We start from the raw sequence: 20926 nt of genomic DNA, 5'->3' as shown, positions 1-20926 counted from the left end.
TAGAGTCACCACTATTCCACCGTGCAGCTGCCGCAAAATCTCCTGAAACAGTGTCTAATAAATACAGTGGAACCTTGGTTAGTGTCATGGTCTGACTCTAACCAAATCCAGTTTTTCCAACAGGAAATAATGTCAATCCAATGGATCCCTTCTTGAGAGACACTTAAAAAAAATGTATTTCACAATTAATAGTTATAGAGCAGCGAGGTAAACCACCACCACCTTCCTGTTTTGCCATGAGTTATTTCTTAATTTCTTAATCAAATAGTGTTTCTCACCCCAATAACCCAAAATTGGAATCCGAATTTGGGTTATTGCCAGGTATGTTTCACACAATAGGAGGAATTTTTTCTGGTGGATTGGTGGGGGTCCTGGGCCTTGATGTTTTCCTGATTGGAAAACTTTGGGACCAAGGTGGGAGGTCCGCTTCAGAGTCCTGTATGCGTACAACTGGAAAAAAGGGGTAAAAATGGAGCCGAAGAAAGTTGCAAGTGCTAACATTTTGATAAACAAGGTGAGAATTGAGAGTATTGAATTCAAGAAATAACTTGGTGGTGGTGGTTGATCTTGCTCCCACATTGTGTCTTTGGATCAGTCGTGTCTTCAATGAAGGTAAAATGTTAATGTGTAATTTCTATGCATTTAGATATATTTGTTTTGTGTTAAAATCTTGGGAGATTCAACGCTGATGACATCATAAAGTAGCTGATTTCCAGTTTGTTAGCTAGCTAATAGCACCCTAAGAAGGAAGGACGTTGTGTGATAAAAATACATTAAGAACAAAGATGGACTCACGCAGCGTATTAATAACATGACAAGACATGAGCCATATTGTACGCTAACCACAGAATGCTAATTTTCGACGTTAACCAGAGCAGATGCTAACCAAGGTTTCCCTGTATCGATGAAAGATATCGCTTTTTAAGTCACCCAAAGCACTTTCACAATAAAGTGAAGCCATTATTCATTCACTCCTCAGCCACACACACACACACACACAGGTGGTGGTAAACTATATCTGTAAACACAGGTGCAATGGGGTAGTCTGCTAGAAACATGGCTGCCAATTTGTGCCTACGGCCTCTCTGACCACTACCGAACATTCATACACAAGTGTGGGCAGCACTGGAGGCGAAGTGGGTGACACAACGACAGTGACTGGGTGGAGGGGGTGAGAATGGAACCACCAACCCTCCAATATCTGATTGACTTGGTCTACACCTTGTATTAGTATACAATGTACTAATAAGAATAATTAATCACACTGATCATTTGAAGGCGTCTGACCAGTTTGATCATGTGACTGAATAATATCAATATAATGTCGATTTAGGTATTCTGTAATCCAGTTCCATACATGGTCATCTATTACCTCCCACGCTAAACCAGCCTGCCTGAGTCAGCTCTGCGTCTCCGTCACGACTCATCATCCCCATCCTCACCATGACACCACTTTCCTTCCTGAGCCTTCACCGTCACGTTCCGTGATGGGATTGCATAGCGAGATAGAAACAGCTCATCGTTCTGTATTGCTCACTTGGTTTCAGTCTGGCGACCTCTTTTCTCTCCCAGCCTGCCTGCCTGCCTGCCTTCGGGGTAGCAGAAGGGAAGTGAATGGCTTCAGCCCTCCCAGCTGGTCCCATCACCCGGCAACCCAGAGCAAAACAAAAGAATACACACAACACACACACACATACATACGTGCACACAGGCCGATGAACAAGCAGGCAATGTGCACGCAGACACCAGCAGACGAGTGCATGCATGTCCTTATGCAGATGAATGCACGCACACACCCATGCAACACCCCCCCCCCTTACGCCCACCTTTGCCCTCTCAAACTCATATCCATAAACAGCCAGCCAGCCAGTCAGCCGTCCCCCTGTGGACTCCCACCACCCATCATCCCCTTCTCCCCTCCCCACACACACAGCACCCTCTCCAGACGCCCACTCCTTTGTCCACAGTCTGCTCCAAACATATTTGGGGGGAAAACACATGAATGTGTGTTGATCTTGTTTGGTTTAAATTTCATATTTAATTATATACCATAAAATAATGACTTTAACATACATTATGATGGAATTCTGGATGCAGAAGTACACTGAAATTTGTATAATTAGGCTTGGGTATCATTTAGATCAGGGGTCTCAAATTCGCAGCCCGCGGGCCAAATATGGCCCGCATGACACTACTTTGAGGCCCCCGCCTTGATGTGAAAGTTTAATGTTAGTGCGGCCCGCGCAAGTTTGATATGGATGCTGTATGGTATCATGTACCCAAAAAAAATGATTACGTTTGATTAATGTTCATGTTAAAGGTTAAATAACTGTTAATAGTTATCCTCCCTATCCGTGTGGAAGTGGTACGTTTTTGGCTATTTAAGATCAAAGGAAATAACTTGAAGGCTACCGTTTAGGTCGCTAGCTCTCTAGTTTGCGAGTTAGCATGTGTCTCAAGACCCTGCAGTTGCGCAATATGTTGTAAATAAAAAGAGTATAAATGTGACTATAGTCGTGTTTTGTCATGTCTACAGGGCTCTAATAATGCTTTGTTCGTTTTAATCTGAAAAAAAATAATTTGTCTACCCACCAACTATATGTGGTTTCTTAAGTTTTTATTATTTGCCGTTTTATTATTATTATATTTATTTATTACTGATTGATTGATTTTCTTTATTCTTGATTTGTTTATTTATTTTTCATCTTATTTCGTGTAGAAAAATAAAAAGTAAGATATTTGAGAACAGTGGAATGTTTTATTAAAGCTTTTCTTGAAGAAAATCGGAACCAAAGCAAAGTTTATTCATTTTTCTGTTTTTAATAAATGCATTTTTTTTTTTTAACCTGATGCGGCCCAGCCTCGCCCAGACCCAAGCTCCAGTGGCCCCCAGGTAAATTGAGTTTGAGACCCCTGGTTTAGATATTATGGGATAACGGTGACCCGAGTCATTCATTCATTCATTTTCTACCGCTTTTCCTCACAAGGGTTGCGGGGGTTGCTGGAGTCTATCCCAGCTGTCTTCAGGCGAGAGACCGGGTACACCCTGGACTGTTCGCCAGCCAATTACAGGGCACATATAGACAAACAACCATTCACACTCACATTCATTCACCGGAGTCCCCGGAAAAAACCCACGCATGCACGAGGAGAACATGCGAACTCCACACAGAGATGACCAAGGGTGGAATTGAACCCGGGTCTCCTAACTGTGAGGTCTGTGCGCTAACCACACGACCGCCGTGCAGCCCCGGTGACCGGAGTCGGTTCTCAAAAACAAGATAACGTACAAATTGTCATAATTAGCACAGCAACGTAGCACAAGAAGTTCATACATGGTTCTGGTTCTATTAGACTACCCAACAATGGAGCATTCACGGCCCCGCAAATAGTTTATAACTACATGTCATTCACCATAAATCACTATAAATACAGCCATTTATAAATACAGTAATCCCTTCTTTAGCCTGGTTAATTGGTTCAAGACCCCACTGTGAAAAGTGGATTCCTTATTTATAAATGGAATATTTTCATAGTTTACGACCTTCTACATACATTTTAACATTATTAGAGCCCTCTAAACATGAACTAACACCCCTATAGTCACAATTACACTCCTATTACCCAATATAGTAGACATAATAAAACATAAATAAGACTCATAGTTGTGTTGAGTTGTTGAATATGCTTGGGGACAGGAAGTGACATCAGGGGTTCAGAGTTGAGTTTTAGCTTGGCGTGGGTTACAGCCAGACCAGTACTAGTGTTAAGGATTATTGCGCCCGTTGTAAGATCATTCAAACCTACAAAAAAAAGCTTGTTGTTCTTGGTAATCAAGTCTGGTGCTTGTGTGTCTCACCACACATTACAGTCTTTTATTTTGTATGTTACTTTGCACTGAACACTGAGCACAAAGAGGGAGAAAGAGGCGAGAGGTTCTGCCTGTGTCAGTAACGAAAAGGAGGTCAGTGCCTGCAGGGACGGGATGAGGGCGAACGCTGCCGTATACGATCACAAAATGACATCTTCTGCTGGAATGATGGATTCATAATCAATGGGATTTTTTTGTGTTTTACATTAAAGGTCTGTGTCATGCCTACGTCCTCCCATCGCCCCTCATGTATGACTTGCAAATTTCACCCCCAAACGTGATATGCTCCATGACCTAGCATTTTTACATCCTCTTTTTATAGTGAAGACGTGACTAAGGAAAAGTCACGGCAATACAACCTCATATCTTATATATCGGGATGGGATATTACATTATTAAACTGAAAAATAGAAAGTAATTAGAGTAATTCTATAAACATAAAAATTAAAATATGTAATCTTACACAAAAAAATTCATGGCTGTATGAATATTTTTTGTTTTTACAATTAAGAAGCATTAAGTTGAAATAATAAAGAAAAATTAGTTGTTTTTAGAAGGTGTAGTATAATGAGAATCAAGCAAAACAAAGAATAAAGTTAAGCTTTTTAGACAAGTGCCTTGGGTACAAGCAAAATAGTCATGCGATAACGTCATCAACACATTCAAATAAATATCGATTCCATACTGATATGACACCATATCAACACTGTTATCGATTTGAACGCAACTGAGGTGAAAGTCTGAACAATAATTGAAGTCAAACTTCAGAAAAGAAACATTTCTTGTCATATAATTTCAAGAAATATGATGTATATTACATAAGGCATAGGTAAAGATGAAGTCAGGAAGTCATTATTGTCTTCAATTGGGACGTCCCATCTCCATTGTAGACAATGGACGTGAGGCTGCTGCCTTTAAATGTCAGGAGACAGACAAGGAAAACCTGCTACTACGTCACCCGTGAGCGCGTCATTCATCCCCTCAAAAGCTAAGCTTTGAAAATGAGTAGGAATCATGTTAGCTTTGCGGTCATTTGTTGTTAAATCGCCAGTACGTCACAAGATTATACGGCGTAATTGTTTCACTTCCGACGGCACCTCAACGCCTCAGGAATCACAGCAGAGCAAAGCGTGTGACAGACACGTAACACCACGTGGTGACTCACTGCTGAATCACCACCTCGTGTCCCGCCCACACAGTGGCGGCGTCCAATAAGGCACAAGCGGCAAGCAGCCACGGCGGTGAGCTGTCACACCGTGGGTATTGGGCGTGTGCGTGTTCGTGTGTGTGTGTTTTTAAGGGGACACCGCTGAGACTTGTGGGTGGTTATGGATGGTAGCAAATACTAGGGAGGAATTGTTACGATATGCACACGAACGAACAAACTATGTGGGAGCTGTGATTGACGGAGACGTTGTCCAATCACTGTACGATCTCTTTACCCTCTGATCCCGTTTTTCCAATTAGAATATATTTTATCACCACATCACGTACTGTATTTCTCTTGATAAATATTCTAGTTTCACATGCAGGTACAATAAAATCATCTTTATTTGCAAGTACGTGGCTCGGCGAGATGGAGGGGAAGTAATAACGTGTATGTGCCGCCCTCTGCTGGCAATCACAGGGAACTGCAACGTTCAACTCTAAAAATCATACAGCTGTTAAAAGAACGGTAAAATAATAACGAATAAAACAAATGTACGATATAACATAACTTGACTGAGATCTATCGGTGTGTTTTTAAAGCTTTGGGACTCCAGCAAACCACAGGGAGAGCCATTATCCGCAAATGGCGAAAACATGGAACGATGGTGAACCTTACCACAGGAGTGGCCGGCAAACCAAAATGACCCCAAGAGCGAAGAGACGACTCATCCAAGAGGTCCCAAAAGACCCCACGACAACATCCAAAGATGGCCACTGTTCATGACTTCTTAAATGAGACACTGCATGGGCAAAAGCAGCCTTGATTGCAGTTGTTGCTGCTAAGGGTGGCCCCACCAGTTATTAGCTTAAAGGGGCAATTACTTTTTTGTATTTTTTCTTGCTTAATAAGTATTATTACTTTATCACAAGTACATTTTCCATTAAAGTATTATATTATATTGATCGGATCGATACAAAAATCTGCAGTATCACCCACCCTGACTGAAAATGTCAATAAAGTGGACAGTTCCACGTACAAATATGGCCGCTTGTGTTTTTGCGTTACACATCAGCTTTAAGAGAACATCCTGCGTCCGCGTGTGAAATGGTTTGCTCCACCTGTTGCTTATAAGCTGCTGTAAATCTGCCTTCATAAGCTCTTCACTTTCAGCTGTGACTCGGCGGCAAACATGAGCTACAATTCTTCCTCCTACCGGAAGATTTTCGGAGATTCCAGCAGGTTCTCCGCCTCCTCCTCCTCCTCCTCCCGTATGGGCAGCGCCGTGCCTCGGACCTCCGCGGGGCTCAGGTCCATGGCGGTGTCCCGCAGCGGCAGCACCTCCGTGGGCACGTACAGGAGGATGGTCCACCCGCAGACCACCTTCTCTCTCACGGCCTCAGACTCCCTGGACTTGAGCCACACCTCCGTGGTCAACAACGAACTGAAAGTCATCAGAACCAACGAGAAGGAGCAGCTGCAGGTGTGTGATGAAGAGCGATACATGCTTACAGTGTCCATTAAGACCAGAAAAGGTCGTTAATCTTCTAAAAGGAATCTAGAGGATATTTTCTACATGTAGCAATTAGCAATTAGTCGGCAACACTGATTTCATTTCTGATCATTTGCCATCAGTTTCGTTATTAAACACCACTAGGCCACTAGACTACTACAGTATACATTGTTCGAATTCAAGGTAAGCAAGTATCTCTCTTGTTCAACAGGGCCTGAATGACCGCTTCGCCATGTTCATTGATAAAGTTCGACACCTGGAGCAGCAGAATAAAGTACTGGAGTCCGAGCTGGTGACGCTGCGGCAGAGGCAGAGCGAGCCGTCGCGGGTGGCTCGTCTCTATCAGCAGGAGATGAGGGACTTGCGGTCCCAGCTGGATGAACTGAACAGGGATAACAGCCACATCCTGATCCAGAGGAACAACATGGAGGAAGAGCTGCAGGTAGAAGTAAACACAACACTGTCTATGACATCAGACGCTATGAAGGAACACTATTGAATTCAAGAAGTATCATGTAAAATGGTTTAATGCATGTAAAAATATATTTGTAACAATATAAAAACATGTCCTGTGTTAACATTTTTGGCTTTCTGGAACAAATTAATTGGATTTCTGATGAAAATAATGGATTCAATTTGAGTCAGACCTTCTGAAACTGATAAATGACACTCACTAAAGGTTCCACTTTATGCAGTAAGCTCTGTACTATTAATTCTGCCTAGCAACAAGAGCAGACATTGCAAAAAACTGCATATATTTTTTCATCTTATGTGTAACTGCCTACATTTTAGAAACTCAATGCAAAGTATGAGGAGGAGTTCAGAGTACGGGAGGAGACGGAACAAACCTTGAGGTCCTTCAGGAAAGACGTGGATGATGCTGTGGCGGTTCGTTTAGATCTGGAGCGCCGAGTGGAATCGCTGATGGATGAAATCTCCTTCCTGAACAAAGTCCACGAAGAGGAAATCCAGGAGCTGAGCAGCTTGATGGACGCGCAGCAGGTCTCGGTGGAACTGGAACTTGCCAAACCGGACCTCACCTCGGCCCTGAAAGAGATCCGTAACCAGTACGAGTGCATCGCCTCCAAAAACCTGCAGTCAGCTGAGGAGTGGTACAAGACCAAGTTTGCCAGCCTCAGTGAACAGGCCACTCGGAGCAACGAGGCCATGCGGGCCAGCAGGGAGGAGATGAATGAGTTCAGGAGGCAGCTGCAGGCCAAGACCCTGGAGATTGAGACCCTGAGGGGTGCAAACGAGTCACTGGAGAGGCAGATCGCCGAGATGGAGGATGCTCACAATGCTGAAGTTACGGCAATGCAGGTATGCCATAGAAGACTATTGGTACTGGTCTTTCTTTTTTGTGTCATGTCATCAGATTTGGAATATGGAGAGAATACATTGGAAAATATGATCTAATTAGATTAGAGTAGGGGTGACAATACATGAGATTTTAAGAAAAAATACAATGAAAAAGGATAAAAATATCTAACCATGTATTGCAATCTACGATTCTTCTGTGTGTATGCTACCGGCCCCGCCTCCTCCCCGTTCACTCTGTTCATGCCGTTGTTCTATGGAACAAACCAAGGTACTGAATCAATGCACAGAGTGAACTCTGACTGTTTGGAGGCAAAATGAGAGGAAAACAGATACATATATATGCACATGGCAATATATTGAGGCCAGCAAAATGATCTACTTATAGTATTACCCAATTTCTATACCGCTTATCCACACACTGGAGGAGTTCTAGTATTATAATGACTTCATTATTGTCCCAGTTCTACTGCCAAATCTGAACTTGCCAAAACTCAGCCTCATTTCTTGCCTCCCAATTCTCTGTCGAGATATAAAACGACGTTGCCATAAGAGCCTTACCTGTTTTAAACCATACGCTGTTGGTTGTTTTGATATCGTGTGTAAAAGAAAAAAACTGCTTAGAAGTTGTATTTCATATGCTATCTTCATCTTTCACCTAAATTTGTTGATATTGACGATCTTCCTAGCATTCAAAGCTAGCGCTCAGCTAAACTCCTTTGGATTGTACCAATATAAGAGGGTGGTTTTTATTCATTCGTGGTAAACACGTAGCTCATTTTGTAGTCTTTATTAAGTCTTTAAGACACATTATGCTGTTTTTTAATCATAGCATGGTATTTTTTAACAAAAACAATGATAGTCTTTGTAAAAATAGGTGTTCAGAAGCAGCTGTTGTCATCCTACTGTTGTCAGAATGGTAAAATCTCAATCACGTGATATTTTTATACCATTCCATAGCGAGATTGATCGTCGAATCAGACTCCTCCCAATCGAGACATGAAAGAGTCGACTTTTCTAAGATAACCGTAACAAAAACAATGATAGTCTTCATAAAAAAATAGGTGTTCAGTAGCAGCTGTTGTCACCCCACTGTTGTCAGAATGGTAAAATCTCGATCACGTGATATTTTTATACCATTCCATAGCGAGATTGATTGGCGAATCAGACTCCCAATCGAGACATGAAAGAGTCGAGTATTCTAAGACAGCCGAATAGCGACGTGTGACTACGTATTATTCCATCTTGTTTTTTAAGGTATTCATAATTTGTGTCTTAACCACGAAAGGTAACACAAGAGATGACTAAAAAGGTGCTTTTAAAGACACGCACATCCTCAGTGAGAGCAATAGTTCAAATAAGTCCTGCGGTGGACAGTGTCCAACCTTGTCCAGTAATAGGATTAAACAGGGTCAAACGGCTTGAGTAACGCTATTAACTAACAGCATGCTGCCGGCTGGCTGTCCCCAACTTTTCTGTGTCAAGGACAGGTTGAAGAGAAACCCTACAAAGGGATAAGCTGTGGTTAAACCATCGTTTTAACTCATGATGATTGTATCGTGTTGATGCTGACGACTCCCATAAATCGTCATGTATTGCTCATTTCACCTCACGGGATTACTGTATATCTTGCTAAAATATCCCTTATCAACAATTATCAACAATGAGCCATGTATGAGACTCCTCCCTAATCAATTTCTTTATTCCAATCCGTTTTTCTAACATCTTTAAATTATTTGATTTAGGAGACAAAAAGAACTTCATTTTGAATCTATTAGGGGCCTTTCCTAATGACCTGTACCAATGCATGATAGTTAAACAGAGTTAATGTCAACAGGTAAAAAAAAAAGGTGTGGCATTAGTGTGGAAGTCACTTGGGCTTAGACGGAGAAAGTTCTTAGCGAATTGATCCTGCATGTCTATTAGATTAACCCGGACTGTTGCTAAATCGGGGCCACCTTCTTCTCCTGGTGTTTGTTTATAGCAAAGTTCCTCAAAGGTTATTGTTTTCCTTTTTGGAAGATAAAACCAACCTGTGAATGTATGAGCCGCGTGATTGACATTTCCACTGTTGCCTTCAGCATGCTTGACGTGTCCTCTTCTGACAGGACACCATCGGTCAACTGGACACCGAGCTAAGGAACCTAAAGGGGGAGATGGCACAGCATCTGAGAGAGTACCAAGACCTGCTCAATGTGAAGATGGCTCTGGACATTGAGATAGCTGCTTATAGGTGGGTTTCATTCAGCCAGCTGGGGGTTATGGTTCCACATTTTTTTAACCTTGAAGGTCCTGGTGGCTTCCAACATCCCAGATGAGATGTTTTCCACATGACACAGTGGAGGGGGCGCCATCATGATCCTTCAATGGAACAATGGAGCTTCAGGTTGTGCAGGGGCGTCAAACGGCAGATGTTGCAGAACATTTGGGTCACGTGCTCTTCATGCATTTTGAAGCTCGGAACCTCCTTAAGATCCAAGAGTGCAAGAGAAAGAGTAAAAACCGTTCCTTACTGTTACATGTTATATTCCCTTTCATCCTCCAAGGAAGCTGCTGGAAGGGGAGGAGACTCACTTCAACTCAGGGATGTCATTCGGAGCTTCAGCATACAGCTACCAGGTCCGAGCCCCAGCCAGCTCCTCCAGAAGCGGCCAGCGAGACAAAGACGGAGCCAAGAAGGAAAGCCTCAAGGAGGAGGAGAAGGACGAAGCAGACATCAACTCCAACAACTGAAGACGCAGACGCAGTCGGGGAAGGCGACAAATAGAAAATACAGGAAGTCATAGTAGTCAAAATGATGTGTGGAAGAGTCCATAGAATTATTACCACTCATGATTTTGGAGTGAGTACTTGATAAGAGTATGTTTTTGAGACCCACGGTGCAGACATCTGAAGCTTCCAGAACCTTTTTGGACTCTCAAATGTATCAAGATGTCAAAAATGATCTGTAAAAGTTCAGGTGATTCAGGAAATCAACCTTTGATGGCCACAAAACGTGCTTGTCAACTCAACCGGGGGCGTCCCGTAACAATATTTTATATATACTATATAATATATATTGTTATATAAGAAGATTTGACTCAACAAATGAAATGACAATTTAAATCAATTTTGTTTCCCATATTATGACTTTTACAAAAATCATAAAAATATTCAACTGAAATGATAGCAAAGTAACTTTTTTCTTGTAATATTTTGACTTAATTGCAATTTTCAATTTTTCGCAATTTCAACTGTTTCCTTGTAATTATAACTTTGCACATATGTTGAATTTATTCCCAAAATATTGTAATTTTTCCCCATAACTTGTTTTCCAAAAATTATATTTTATTCCTTCCCATATTATGACCATTTAAAAAACATGTTTTACTATGACAGCAGTTTTTATTTTCAATTTTCTGCTGTTGTTTTTCTTTTTTTACAAGTATTTTAACTTTTTTTTTAAAGTAATTATTACTTTCTTCAAATATTTGGTCTTTATTCTCTATTTTCTGCAACCTATTTTTCCAAAAATGTCAAATTTTTGCTTTATTCATGATTTTAAAAAAGTTTATATTTACACATTGTTGCTAAAATTAAATTTTTTGACCATTTAAAAAACATGTTTTACTATGACAGCAGTTTTATTTTTCATTTTCTGCTGTTTTTCTTTTTTTTTTTACAAGTATTTTAACTTTTTTTTTGAGTAATTATTACTTTCTTCACATATTTGGTCTTTATTCTCTATTTTCTGCAACCTATTTTTCCAAAAATGTCAAATTTTTGTTTTATTCATGATTTTAAAAAAGTTTATATTTAAACATTGTTGCTAAAATGACATTTTCCTCCTCATTACTTATAGCCTTCCTCTTAATATTTTGACTTACAACCAATCTTTCCAAAAATTACAACTGATTTTATTTTTGATAATTTCCCGACTACAAAAAATATAATTATTCTTTATGCAACTTTTAAAATTTTACCATAATTATATTTTATATAGCATCCATGTTGCACTTTGGGCACCCCTGGCCTAAATGAGTTGAGTTTCACGTTAGTGCATAGTCTCTAATCTCGTACCTGTGAAACCTTTGTTAGAAGTGGCTGTGAAAATATATGTACTGTATGTACTGTATCAAGCAGATACATATGTATGTAGGCCATATCTTTAGGAATCAGTGCCCCCCCCCCTCCACCCCGTACCAAGTCATTTGCTCCGACTGGTGGAATGAATCGAATAAAAAGATGAATACACATTTCTGTCTCATCTTTCATGTCATGACACACAGTGGTACTGTATGACAAAAGTTTGGGCACCCCTGATCATTTTCAATATTTTCCTTGATAAATCACAGGTTGTTGGGATCAGTCATTTTAGTGAAATATATCATATATATAGGATATAGGAAGGGGGGAATTAAGTTTATAGGATTGAAAGAAAGTATACAATAATTATTTAAACAAAAGGTGCCTAAATTTGGGCACCCCAACAAAAAAATGACATCAATATTTAGTAGATCCTCCTTTTGGCAAAAATAAACACTATCTCTAGCTTCCAAGATTTGATCATTTCAAGACTGGGTGCCTTAAATCGCATGGCAAATGTTATCAATAAACACATTGAGTTCAGCCATTAATGATCAAAAAAAAATAATTAAAAAAGCACACCAAAATAGACATCACATTTCAAAAGTATTCATTTTATTCATCAAACCTAACAAAAGATATTTCAGTTTCCAACCTGATATTCTAGTAATGTCAAAGTACTAACACACAAACTCAACAAGTACAAAATGTGCAACTGTGTGCGTGTATCCAAACGTTACATTAAGGCTGTTGAAAAGAGAGCTCAACATAAAGCTCAGAAATATTTGGCAGTAGTTCCCTGTGTGTCAAGCCCTTACACCTCGATTATTAAATACATGAATATTTATCCAAGTATGTATACAAGTATACAAATATATACTAGCTGTGTCCAACAGACATAGTAGACCGCTGCTTGGGAGCCATTGGCATTGAATGAGCCCATTAAGACTTGGAAAAGGGATGACACAGATGAGAAAATTCTGTGTCAGGAGAGCCAACCTTCCCGGTCAAGACTGACTGGGCAGGACCAAGCCGAAGTGCAGCACCAGAAGGCCATCCTGTGGGAAAATGGAGGCCAAATCACGTGAGTTCCAATTCTGTGTGCCATTCACAATTACCATCTTACCAATATAAGTACAGAGTAATAATCATCATGTATTGTTTTATTGTGCTGGAAGCAGGCCGGCCACCATGCACAGTGCTGGGTGGCCGACCAAGCAGTATAAAATAAATAAAATAAATGGATGGATGGAGTGCAAAACGTCATAGATCTTGAATCATAACACTTGCTTCTGTTGACCCAAAAGAGCGGTTCTCACCTGCAGGGACTCTGCTCCCACAGAGCTCTGTACATCTTTCAGTGCCTGATAGTGATCCAGCAGATGATCCCCACAAACCATATCTACCTGCAAGACAAAATGTCTGACCGTCTGTTGGTGACCTGAAGCTGAAACCTATGTAGGTTCTGCAGCGGGACAATGATCCAAAACACGCCAAGTCCACCTCTGAATGGCTGAAGAAAAACAAAATGAAGACTTGGGGTGGCCGAGTCAAAGTCCTAAGACGCTTCATGCTGGAAAAAGCCTCCAATGCGGCTGAATGACAATGATTCCGCAATGATGAGTGGAATCCTCTACAGCAGGGGTCTCAAACATGCGGCACGCGGGCCAAATGTGGCCCGCAGGACACTAGTTTGCGGCCCCCGCCTTGATATAAAAGTTTAATGTTAGTGCGGCCCGCGCAAGTTTGATATGGATGCTGTATGGTATCATGTACCCAGAAAAAATTATTACGTTTGATTAATGTTCATGTTAAAGGTTAAATAACTGTTAATAGTTATCCTCCCTATCCGTGTGGAAGTGGTAAGTGTTTGGCTATTTAAGTTTAAAGGAAATAACTTGAGGGCTACCGTTTAGGTCGCTAGCTCTCTAGTTTGCGAGTTAGCATGTGTCTCAAGACCCTGCAGTTGCGCAATATGTTGTAAATAAAAAGTATAAATGTGCCTATAGTCGTGTTTTGTCATGTCTACAGGGCTCTAATAATGCTTTGTTCATTTTAATCTGAAAAAAATCATTTGTCTACCCGCCAACTATATGTGGTTTCTTACGTTTTTATTATTTGCCGTTTTATTATTATTATTATTATATTTATTTATTACTACTAATGGTGACAGAAAGTGTGACAAACATGCAATAAAATATAACCCAGGAAAAGGGAAAACCCTTTTTCCACCCCGCTGTAGGTGCCCTGGGATTGGCTGGGGACCGGTTCAAGGCAGTACCCTTTCTTTTGCCTAAAGTCAACTGGGATAAGCGCCAGGTTTGTGGTTTTATTATTGGCCTGCACATTCTGAAAATGTAATATATAAAGGGAAAAAAAAAGCAAAAATGTAAATAGTCATTTTACAAGTATAAAGTCAAAATATTAAAAGAAAAAAGTTGTAATTTTAACTAATTTATTTAACATAATCTGAGCAAAAACAACATCGCTAAGTGATGAACTATGAAAATAGAAGTTGTATTATTAAGAGCAACAAAGTTGTAATATTTGGAAAATTAGAGAGTGGAACGTGATGTTACAAGAATAAAGTCATAATGAAGAGAGGATGTACAAAAAGTACAGCTGAAATATTTGGAAAACATTTTTTTCAAGGGAAAAGACCAAATTTCACACTAATGATATTTTTTAGGAATCCATATTATGAAGCTGAAATGCAGACTTTTTTTCTTGTAATATAATATATACTGTAATATAATCTGTACAACCTCTTAGCATAGCTCCATGTGTTGGTTTACCAGTGTTGTTCATGTTTAACATAGTCAATGTTTAGCCAGATGGACATATGTGGTAAAGTCTACCATACTCTGACATTTACAATCAATGGGGGTCAAACGATCCCATATTGGCTGCATGACAGTAACGATGTGAGAGGAGGACAGGAATTAAGGATTAAGTTTCCCCCATCATAAACATCATGGTTACTATTGTGCCCACCACTAAACTCCAACGTAGTAGTTCTAGTGCAGTCCTGTCCTTCTGGACTTTCCCAATATTTCATCAAGTGTCGTCATTACAACATAGCGGTACGCGTACATACGACTAACATTCTGTGCTAAGCTTTCACACCTGAGGCAAAACGCAGGATCAAGGTGACTGTGTTCCGATTAAGTAAGTTAATTAAGGATGCTAGGCCGACTTACCTGACACGTTGGGCCGAGTCCCATCTTCCTCCTGATGAACAGCTCCACGTGGCGAATAGTGGCTTCACCTGACACACGCACATATGGTCTTTCTAGGGGCTGGACAGGGATGGAGCGCCATGGAAAGCTGAATCAGTCACTACTGGGTTTAATTCCGTGATATATTCATGAATTAATCTCAAACTAAATGATTATATCTTATGTCTGCAAGAGTTTGTAGTTAACTTTAGCTACTTTAGATGTGTTTGTCAAAGATGTCAAATAATGACCTTGTAGTTGCTGACACCTTCTTCCGCCCTGAAAGGAAAATGACAATCAATACATTCCATATTAAGATAAACAGGGACATCAGGTGGCTAATTTGTGCAACTGCGGCCTTGTTGTTTTCTTTAAAAAGGGGCCATATTGAGCCTTTTCCATATATTTGCCAGCTATATTCTTAGAGTATGGTATTCCCGTGTTACTAAACGATGCCAAAGGAAATTCCAGGAAATTGTTCTACGCCCATAGCACCTAAACACTTTTTCATTAGCTCACTAAAGATTTTATTCATTTATTGTCATTTATTGCCTACACCCACATTAGAAAGTGGGGTTCGCCAGTAGTACAGCACTTAGAAGCGCTTGGGAGTATGACCAATCACAACAGAGTAGGCGTGCCGTGGGTGGAATAAATTAAAACAGACAGTTTTGGAAATTCCAAGAAATACAGCTGGAATCGGAGCAAATTCTGGAAGATCTAGAAAGTTTTTTGTGCGATTATTGCGTGGAGCTGCTCTATAATAGTCCACAGCTCGATAGAAAGGGCCAAAAAATGAGCATAATAGGTCCCTTTAAAGGTGCCTTCTACCTCAGTTTGATACTGCATGGGGTACTGGGGGGAGACATTCAAAAGCATTTTATCCCGCTTCTTCCTGCTAGGAATTGTACACCATGATGCTCCAAGATCCCACAAAGCAACTGAAGGCAACTCACCCTACAAACTCCAGCAGCAGTGAGACATCCAGCTCCGGAGGAATGTTGAGCACAGACTGAGGGATGGAATCCTTCTTTTGCCGTTTCAACACAGGAGGAGCTGCACAGGAAAACGCCACTGCCATAGAATTGAACGAGTCTTTATTCTTGTCACTTAGAAGACAAAAATATTTATAAATATGACAGCTCTGGGTTTCACTTGAAATAGGCCGTGTCATATTCTGGCAATCATACACTGAATTCATCTGATTATGTAGATATTTATTTATTTAACTAAATTGACGAGGGCCAGACTATATTTTACACATATAATTCTATCGGTAAAATCTGTAAAAGTGTCATGCTACATCTGCTACATGTGCTTGTGTCCCTTTTTTCAGGATCACTTTGTAAACAGAAGACCACATCAAATAACCAAAATGATAAAAGAGCTACTTAAACCATCGAATGTTTGGCTCAAGCCACGTTGCCAGGTTCTATGTTAAGTTACAATGAAATACACTGGAAAGAATGGGCGGGCCGGATGTGGCTCCAGGGCTGTAGTTTGCCCACCCCTGCTCCAGATGATGCGCGTACACTACATGAGTTATTTAACAACAACGTTACCTGGTTTGGGTACCTCCAGCCCTCTTTTTCTGTAGAAGTTACACATTTGTTCTCTTTCATCTGGAGTTCAAAATGGTTTCAGTCAGAAATGACAACAGAACAATGATGTTTCACAAAATTATATTTTTCTGTACTTACATGCCTCCAGGAAAGGAACCATTTTGTAAACAATATCCTGGAGCTGTCGGTCGAGTCTGATGAAAAAGAAAAAACAGACAGTAAAAATAAAAAATTGTAAGATTTTAAGCACTCAGAGAAAAAAAAAATTAAATACATTTTTTTTTTAATTTAAAATAAATTAAAAAAAATCTAAAATTACTCCAGGTTCTGCTTGGACATTAATGCTGTACAAGAAAACAGCCACACGTCGCAATCGTGTGATGCTGGTAACATCAAGGTAGGTTAGATTGCAAGGTTTATAGTGTATGAGTGTAAAGTACGTAATTAATGCCTCTTACGCCGCCACTTCCATATTGCAGATATTAAAATTCACAGTAGCAATGTCATAGCTCACAATCTGGTAGAATTCTAGCCGTCCTCTTCCCACGAATCAGCATTTCTCAAAACAAAACTTATTGTCACACACCTTTGCACTTTATTATATCCCCAAAACGGCAGTGGGCCAAAGAAAAGGAAAGCCATCATGATGAAGGTGAAAATAAACATGATTAAAAAACTCAAAGAAAGGAGACACGCCCACCAATATTGGGCGCTCGTTTGGTCACAACCGCTCCACTGTCCTAACAATCATTACGTATAAAGATCATAGAATGCTAAAAGGGTCATGGACACTGTGCGCTGTTACTTGTAACAATTATACCAGAGCTTTGCATCAGCGTCATGCACTGTAACTTATTAAAACACCTCACAGTCTAAGAACATAGTACATACACCACAAGGTATAAGAAGAAATACCTGATATTGTAAAGCGGTTGTGTTTCGTGGACTATAATTTCACATGTCGGACATCTGTTGGTGGAGAAAAAATGCTTCACAATGCAACTTTTGCAAACTGGGGAAAGACAAAACAGAATGAGAGAGATGTGAGGTCTGCCTAGAGTTAGCCACACGTCAATTGTGCAGGACCTGAATTATGGTTTGGGATTTCTTGATATGGATTACAAACACGCCGTAAAAAGACTAACATTTCTTCTCACTATCTCATATTAACTTTTCTTTTTAACTCTTAGGTCAGTTAGAATTACCAAAATTATTTCTTCTTGGTAAATGCTGCAATTACAAAATGTTTTAATGAGTTTTCTTGTAATTATTTTTTTCAAAGTTATTATACATTTTACAGCGACATAATAATGTACCTTAGCATTCTGTGTATCCTTCCACAAGCTACTCACAATAGTTCTGGCCAGCTCTTCCTGACAGAAGTGGTTTAGCCAAGTCGGGTTTGCAGGCCTTTTCTATGGGACTGAGATCATGGCTTTATGACAGCCACTTTGTTGTCATTAAAGCCACTTTGTGACTATTTTGGTGGTTTGTAGGGCCGTCACGATACAAGATGATGCACCATACTTGGCTCATGAGAACAAGATGAGTCTTTAACACTACTTTGAAGAAAACTACATTGACAAAATACAGGAGTGGACAAACATGTTTCTGTTTAACATGGTCACATAACAATGCAGGTATTCATAATATTAATATTAATAATTGCAGCATTCAGCAAAAATAAATGATTGTGCTAATCCTAACTGAAATATATTTCGTTTGATTTAATCTCAGATTTAAAAAAAAAAAACATCTTTTTCCACAATGGTGCTTTCAAATGTACTTACAGGTGTGTAAACACTCTGTGATGGTGGTGGCATCAATGAAGAAGCCGCAGCACAGGGCGCATCGGATATGTGGGTAGAACTGACTGAGAGGGATCTTAGGCTGTGGAGAACAAAATTAAACATCAAATTAACGGTGAAGTAAGATGATGCAGTAAGTCAATCATTTGAAACTTGTTCAAGGCCACCACGATCTGGGGTGCTTTTCCTTCAAATGGAGGTATGGAGCTTCAGGCTGTGCAGGGGCGTCAAAAGGCAGGCTATGTAGAGTGTATATTAGGGTTGGATAATATTCTTTCCAATAATAAGATAATTACTTATACCGGTATAAATGATAAACGTTAAGTCGAGTTGCACGCCGCGGCGGATTTTGATACGTAGGATGAATCAAATGCTGTCATGATGAGGAGAAGGAACATTTTGTGGGGAATTATTTATATCCAGAATTAATTCCCTTCCCAAAAAAGGGGCGGGGGTCTTGGAAACGTCACCTGCACTGTCCAGTATCCAGGAATTTCATTGGTTAAATTTTTGTCTAAAAAGTTACTGAATCGATTTAAAGTGACTGAATCGTTTTGGATCGTATCATTCCAAATATCAATATCGTGCTTGAATCGCATTTGCACCCGCGAAATATGATGCAAATCTTCTTATTATCCTTCTCCTGTCGTATTTTCACTTTTACACCGTAAATAAAATAAGTTTACCTCATCAGAATCGCTGGTCGATGAGCCGTCATGATTGCTGACACCACATGGAGGCGATGACATTCCCAAACGCTGCGGACCACAGGTTTGCAACTACATGTTTAAGACATTAATCCAAGTCATTCAAAGTTCGTGTAATTATATCTATGAGGCTTAAAAATGAAGCATAAGCTTGGTTTTGCTCGACAGTCCACTTCTACCTGTGCGCGCGTGGTTAGCTGGCTAACGTTAGCTTGCTACTTGTTGTGAGCACTCAAAATAGCGTCAAATGCACGTGCGGTAAAGCTTTATAGCTACAGGCTATAGCTAGGTCGCTGACGCCATATCAAAGAAACGCGAAGAGAAGTCGCGAATTAACTTTACTGTCCCCTGCGTCTACACATGAATACTTACTTCCTATTTGCCCTGAAACTAATCGCTTGTGTTCACCCGGCAAAGTCAGAAATCACTACTTCCGGTCTGGACCTTTCACAATAAAGCATACTTCATATGTGTCTTGTCTGTCATTTCAATGGAAGACTTCCTGACTTCCTTTTTTGCTAACCACAAGATGTCAGTGTTGACGTTGTGGCAACTTTTCTTATCATTGTTTATTTTACCAATGCCTCGGGGTGCTTATTTAAACAGCAAGTATTGTAATTTAAAGGACAGGGACTGCTCTGACATATACAGTTGTTAACGTTGGCCTAATTAATATTTCATATTGCATTTAATTCCTGACGCTCGGCTGAAAAAGTAAGCGTAGCGAGCGTATTCCTTCAGCTGACAATCTGTGTCGCTAATAAACGCTACGCTAGTGGTGCAATCTTTTTGTTTCTTTTTTTTTGTTTAAAATATGAGATAAAAAGTCATAAATATGAGATCAAATTCGAAAAGTTGAGATACGTACTGCGCATGTGCCAGGTTCGTCACTGGCGTCTTCGTCACGTGGTACCCAGCACATGCGCAGTTTGTATCTCATCCTTTCGACTCATAATAATGACTCTTTATGTTGGAATTTCGATTTTTCGACGTACCGTTGGGGTATTTTTTTCTTCAGTGGCGGAAACAAGTGGCTCCCATGTAAAAGGAACAAAAAAGAGGAAAAAGTACTACTGTTTAACATTTCATATTAAACTTCAGGGCGGTGCTACTATTAAGACCGTACTTCTCATTACTGTCCAGCAGAGGGCAGTATAGGATGACAATTGAGAGCAGCTATGGGATGCACTTGACTCAGCATATAATTGTATACTATCTTTTGTTTTTTTATATTTCAAAGTTAACCTGTCTGAAGCACGGACTGGCGTAACAAAACAATCACTATCACAACTCAAAATAGCTACTACGATATTATTGCAAACAACAAGAATGAGTGGAGTTTTTTAGTGAATTGATATGGTTTAAATGGACTATTCATTTCAGCTCATGGGTCACTAGAAGCCAGTTGAATAACTGTTTATTTTGAAGTGGTATCCACAGGGAGGTCAAACTCTGGTGTGTTGTAATGATCATTTATGTAAATGAGGAGTCGTGCTTCAACCAGACAGAACAAGCTTTAACCAGCCTTCAACTGACTTTGGTCCAAACCTGACACATGTGTAACACTACATTCCAGCGCCCTGCTTTGACAGGAGAGCCACTTGTAAACAATGAAGGTCTTAAAGGCAGCTGACTCTACACAACACTTTCACTTTCTATTCGGCCGAATTCAAACACCACTTTGTCATCATCATTCCCCGCAAGTCGCCTCTTTTCAT

The 20926-nt window shown here is 40.1% G+C and overlaps 3 protein-coding genes across 4 annotated transcripts in view; 1 reads left to right on the top strand and 2 right to left on the bottom strand.

Annotated features, from left to right (window-relative positions):
* sertad2b (SERTA domain containing 2b) overlaps window positions 1-20926 on the bottom strand; it is a 71753-nt gene that overhangs the window by 25815 nt on the left and 25012 nt on the right. The window lies entirely within an intron of this gene.
* On the top strand, window positions 6182-12096 carry LOC131106635 (alpha-internexin-like). Of its 2 annotated transcripts, none has more exons than XM_058055883.2 (5): window positions 6182-6501; window positions 6743-6973; window positions 7324-7851; window positions 9957-10081; window positions 10399-12096. In XM_058055883.2, exons 1-5 carry the CDS (start codon window positions 6211-6213, stop codon window positions 10613-10615), a joined length of 1392 nt encoding a protein of 463 aa, XP_057911866.2. In that variant the 5' UTR covers window positions 6182-6210; the 3' UTR covers window positions 10616-12096. The 2 variants fall into 2 exon arrangements, with proteins under 2 accessions (XP_057911866.2, XP_057911875.2); XM_058055892.2 differs by having other exon boundaries at window positions 10395-12096.
* pcgf6 (polycomb group ring finger 6) lies at window positions 12200-19612 on the bottom strand. Its single transcript, XM_078793836.1, has 10 exons — window positions 19188-19612; window positions 18484-18583; window positions 17609-17705; window positions 16832-16887; window positions 16694-16753; window positions 16088-16205; window positions 15383-15410; window positions 15114-15212; window positions 13233-13319; window positions 12200-12971 (listed from the first exon to the last, which is right to left on the bottom strand). Exons 1-10 carry the CDS (start codon window positions 19248-19250, stop codon window positions 12921-12923), a joined length of 759 nt encoding a protein of 252 aa, XP_078649962.1. The 5' UTR covers window positions 19251-19612; the 3' UTR covers window positions 12200-12920.

Source organism: Doryrhamphus excisus, linkage group LG10 (assembly GCF_037039965.1).
Source record: "Doryrhamphus excisus strain RoL-2023G ecotype Guam linkage group LG10, RoL_Dexc_Guam_v1.1, whole genome shotgun sequence".
In the NCBI taxonomy this organism is placed as follows: Eukaryota; Metazoa; Chordata; class Actinopteri; order Syngnathiformes; family Syngnathidae; genus Doryrhamphus; species Doryrhamphus excisus.
Note: the sequence above shows the minus strand (reverse complement) of the source record. Positions and strands in the feature narration are given on the sequence as shown.

Excerpts from the sequence above, each read along its gene's own strand:
- pcgf6 (XM_078793836.1), bottom strand. The coding sequence starts at position 19,250 with ATGTCATCGCCTCCATGTGGTGTCAGCAATCATGACGGCTCATCGACC. Across the intron at positions 18,584-19,187 it reads CGACCAGCGATTCTGATGAG|CCTAAGATCCCTCTCAGTCA; the intron begins GTAAACTTATTT and ends TGTTCTCCACAG. Across the intron at positions 15,213-15,382 it reads AAGGTGTCAGCAACTACAAG|CCCCTAGAAAGACCATATGT; the intron begins GTCATTATTTGA and ends ATCCCTGTCCAG.
- LOC131106635 (XM_058055883.2), top strand. The coding sequence starts at position 6,211 with ATGAGCTACAATTCTTCCTCCTACCGGAAGATTTTCGGAGATTCCAGC. Across the intron at positions 6,502-6,742 it reads ACGAGAAGGAGCAGCTGCAG|GGCCTGAATGACCGCTTCGC; the intron begins GTGTGTGATGAA and ends CTTGTTCAACAG. Across the intron at positions 10,082-10,398 it reads ATTGAGATAGCTGCTTATAG|CTGCTGGAAGGGGAGGAGAC; the intron begins GTGGGTTTCATT and ends CCTCCAAGGAAG.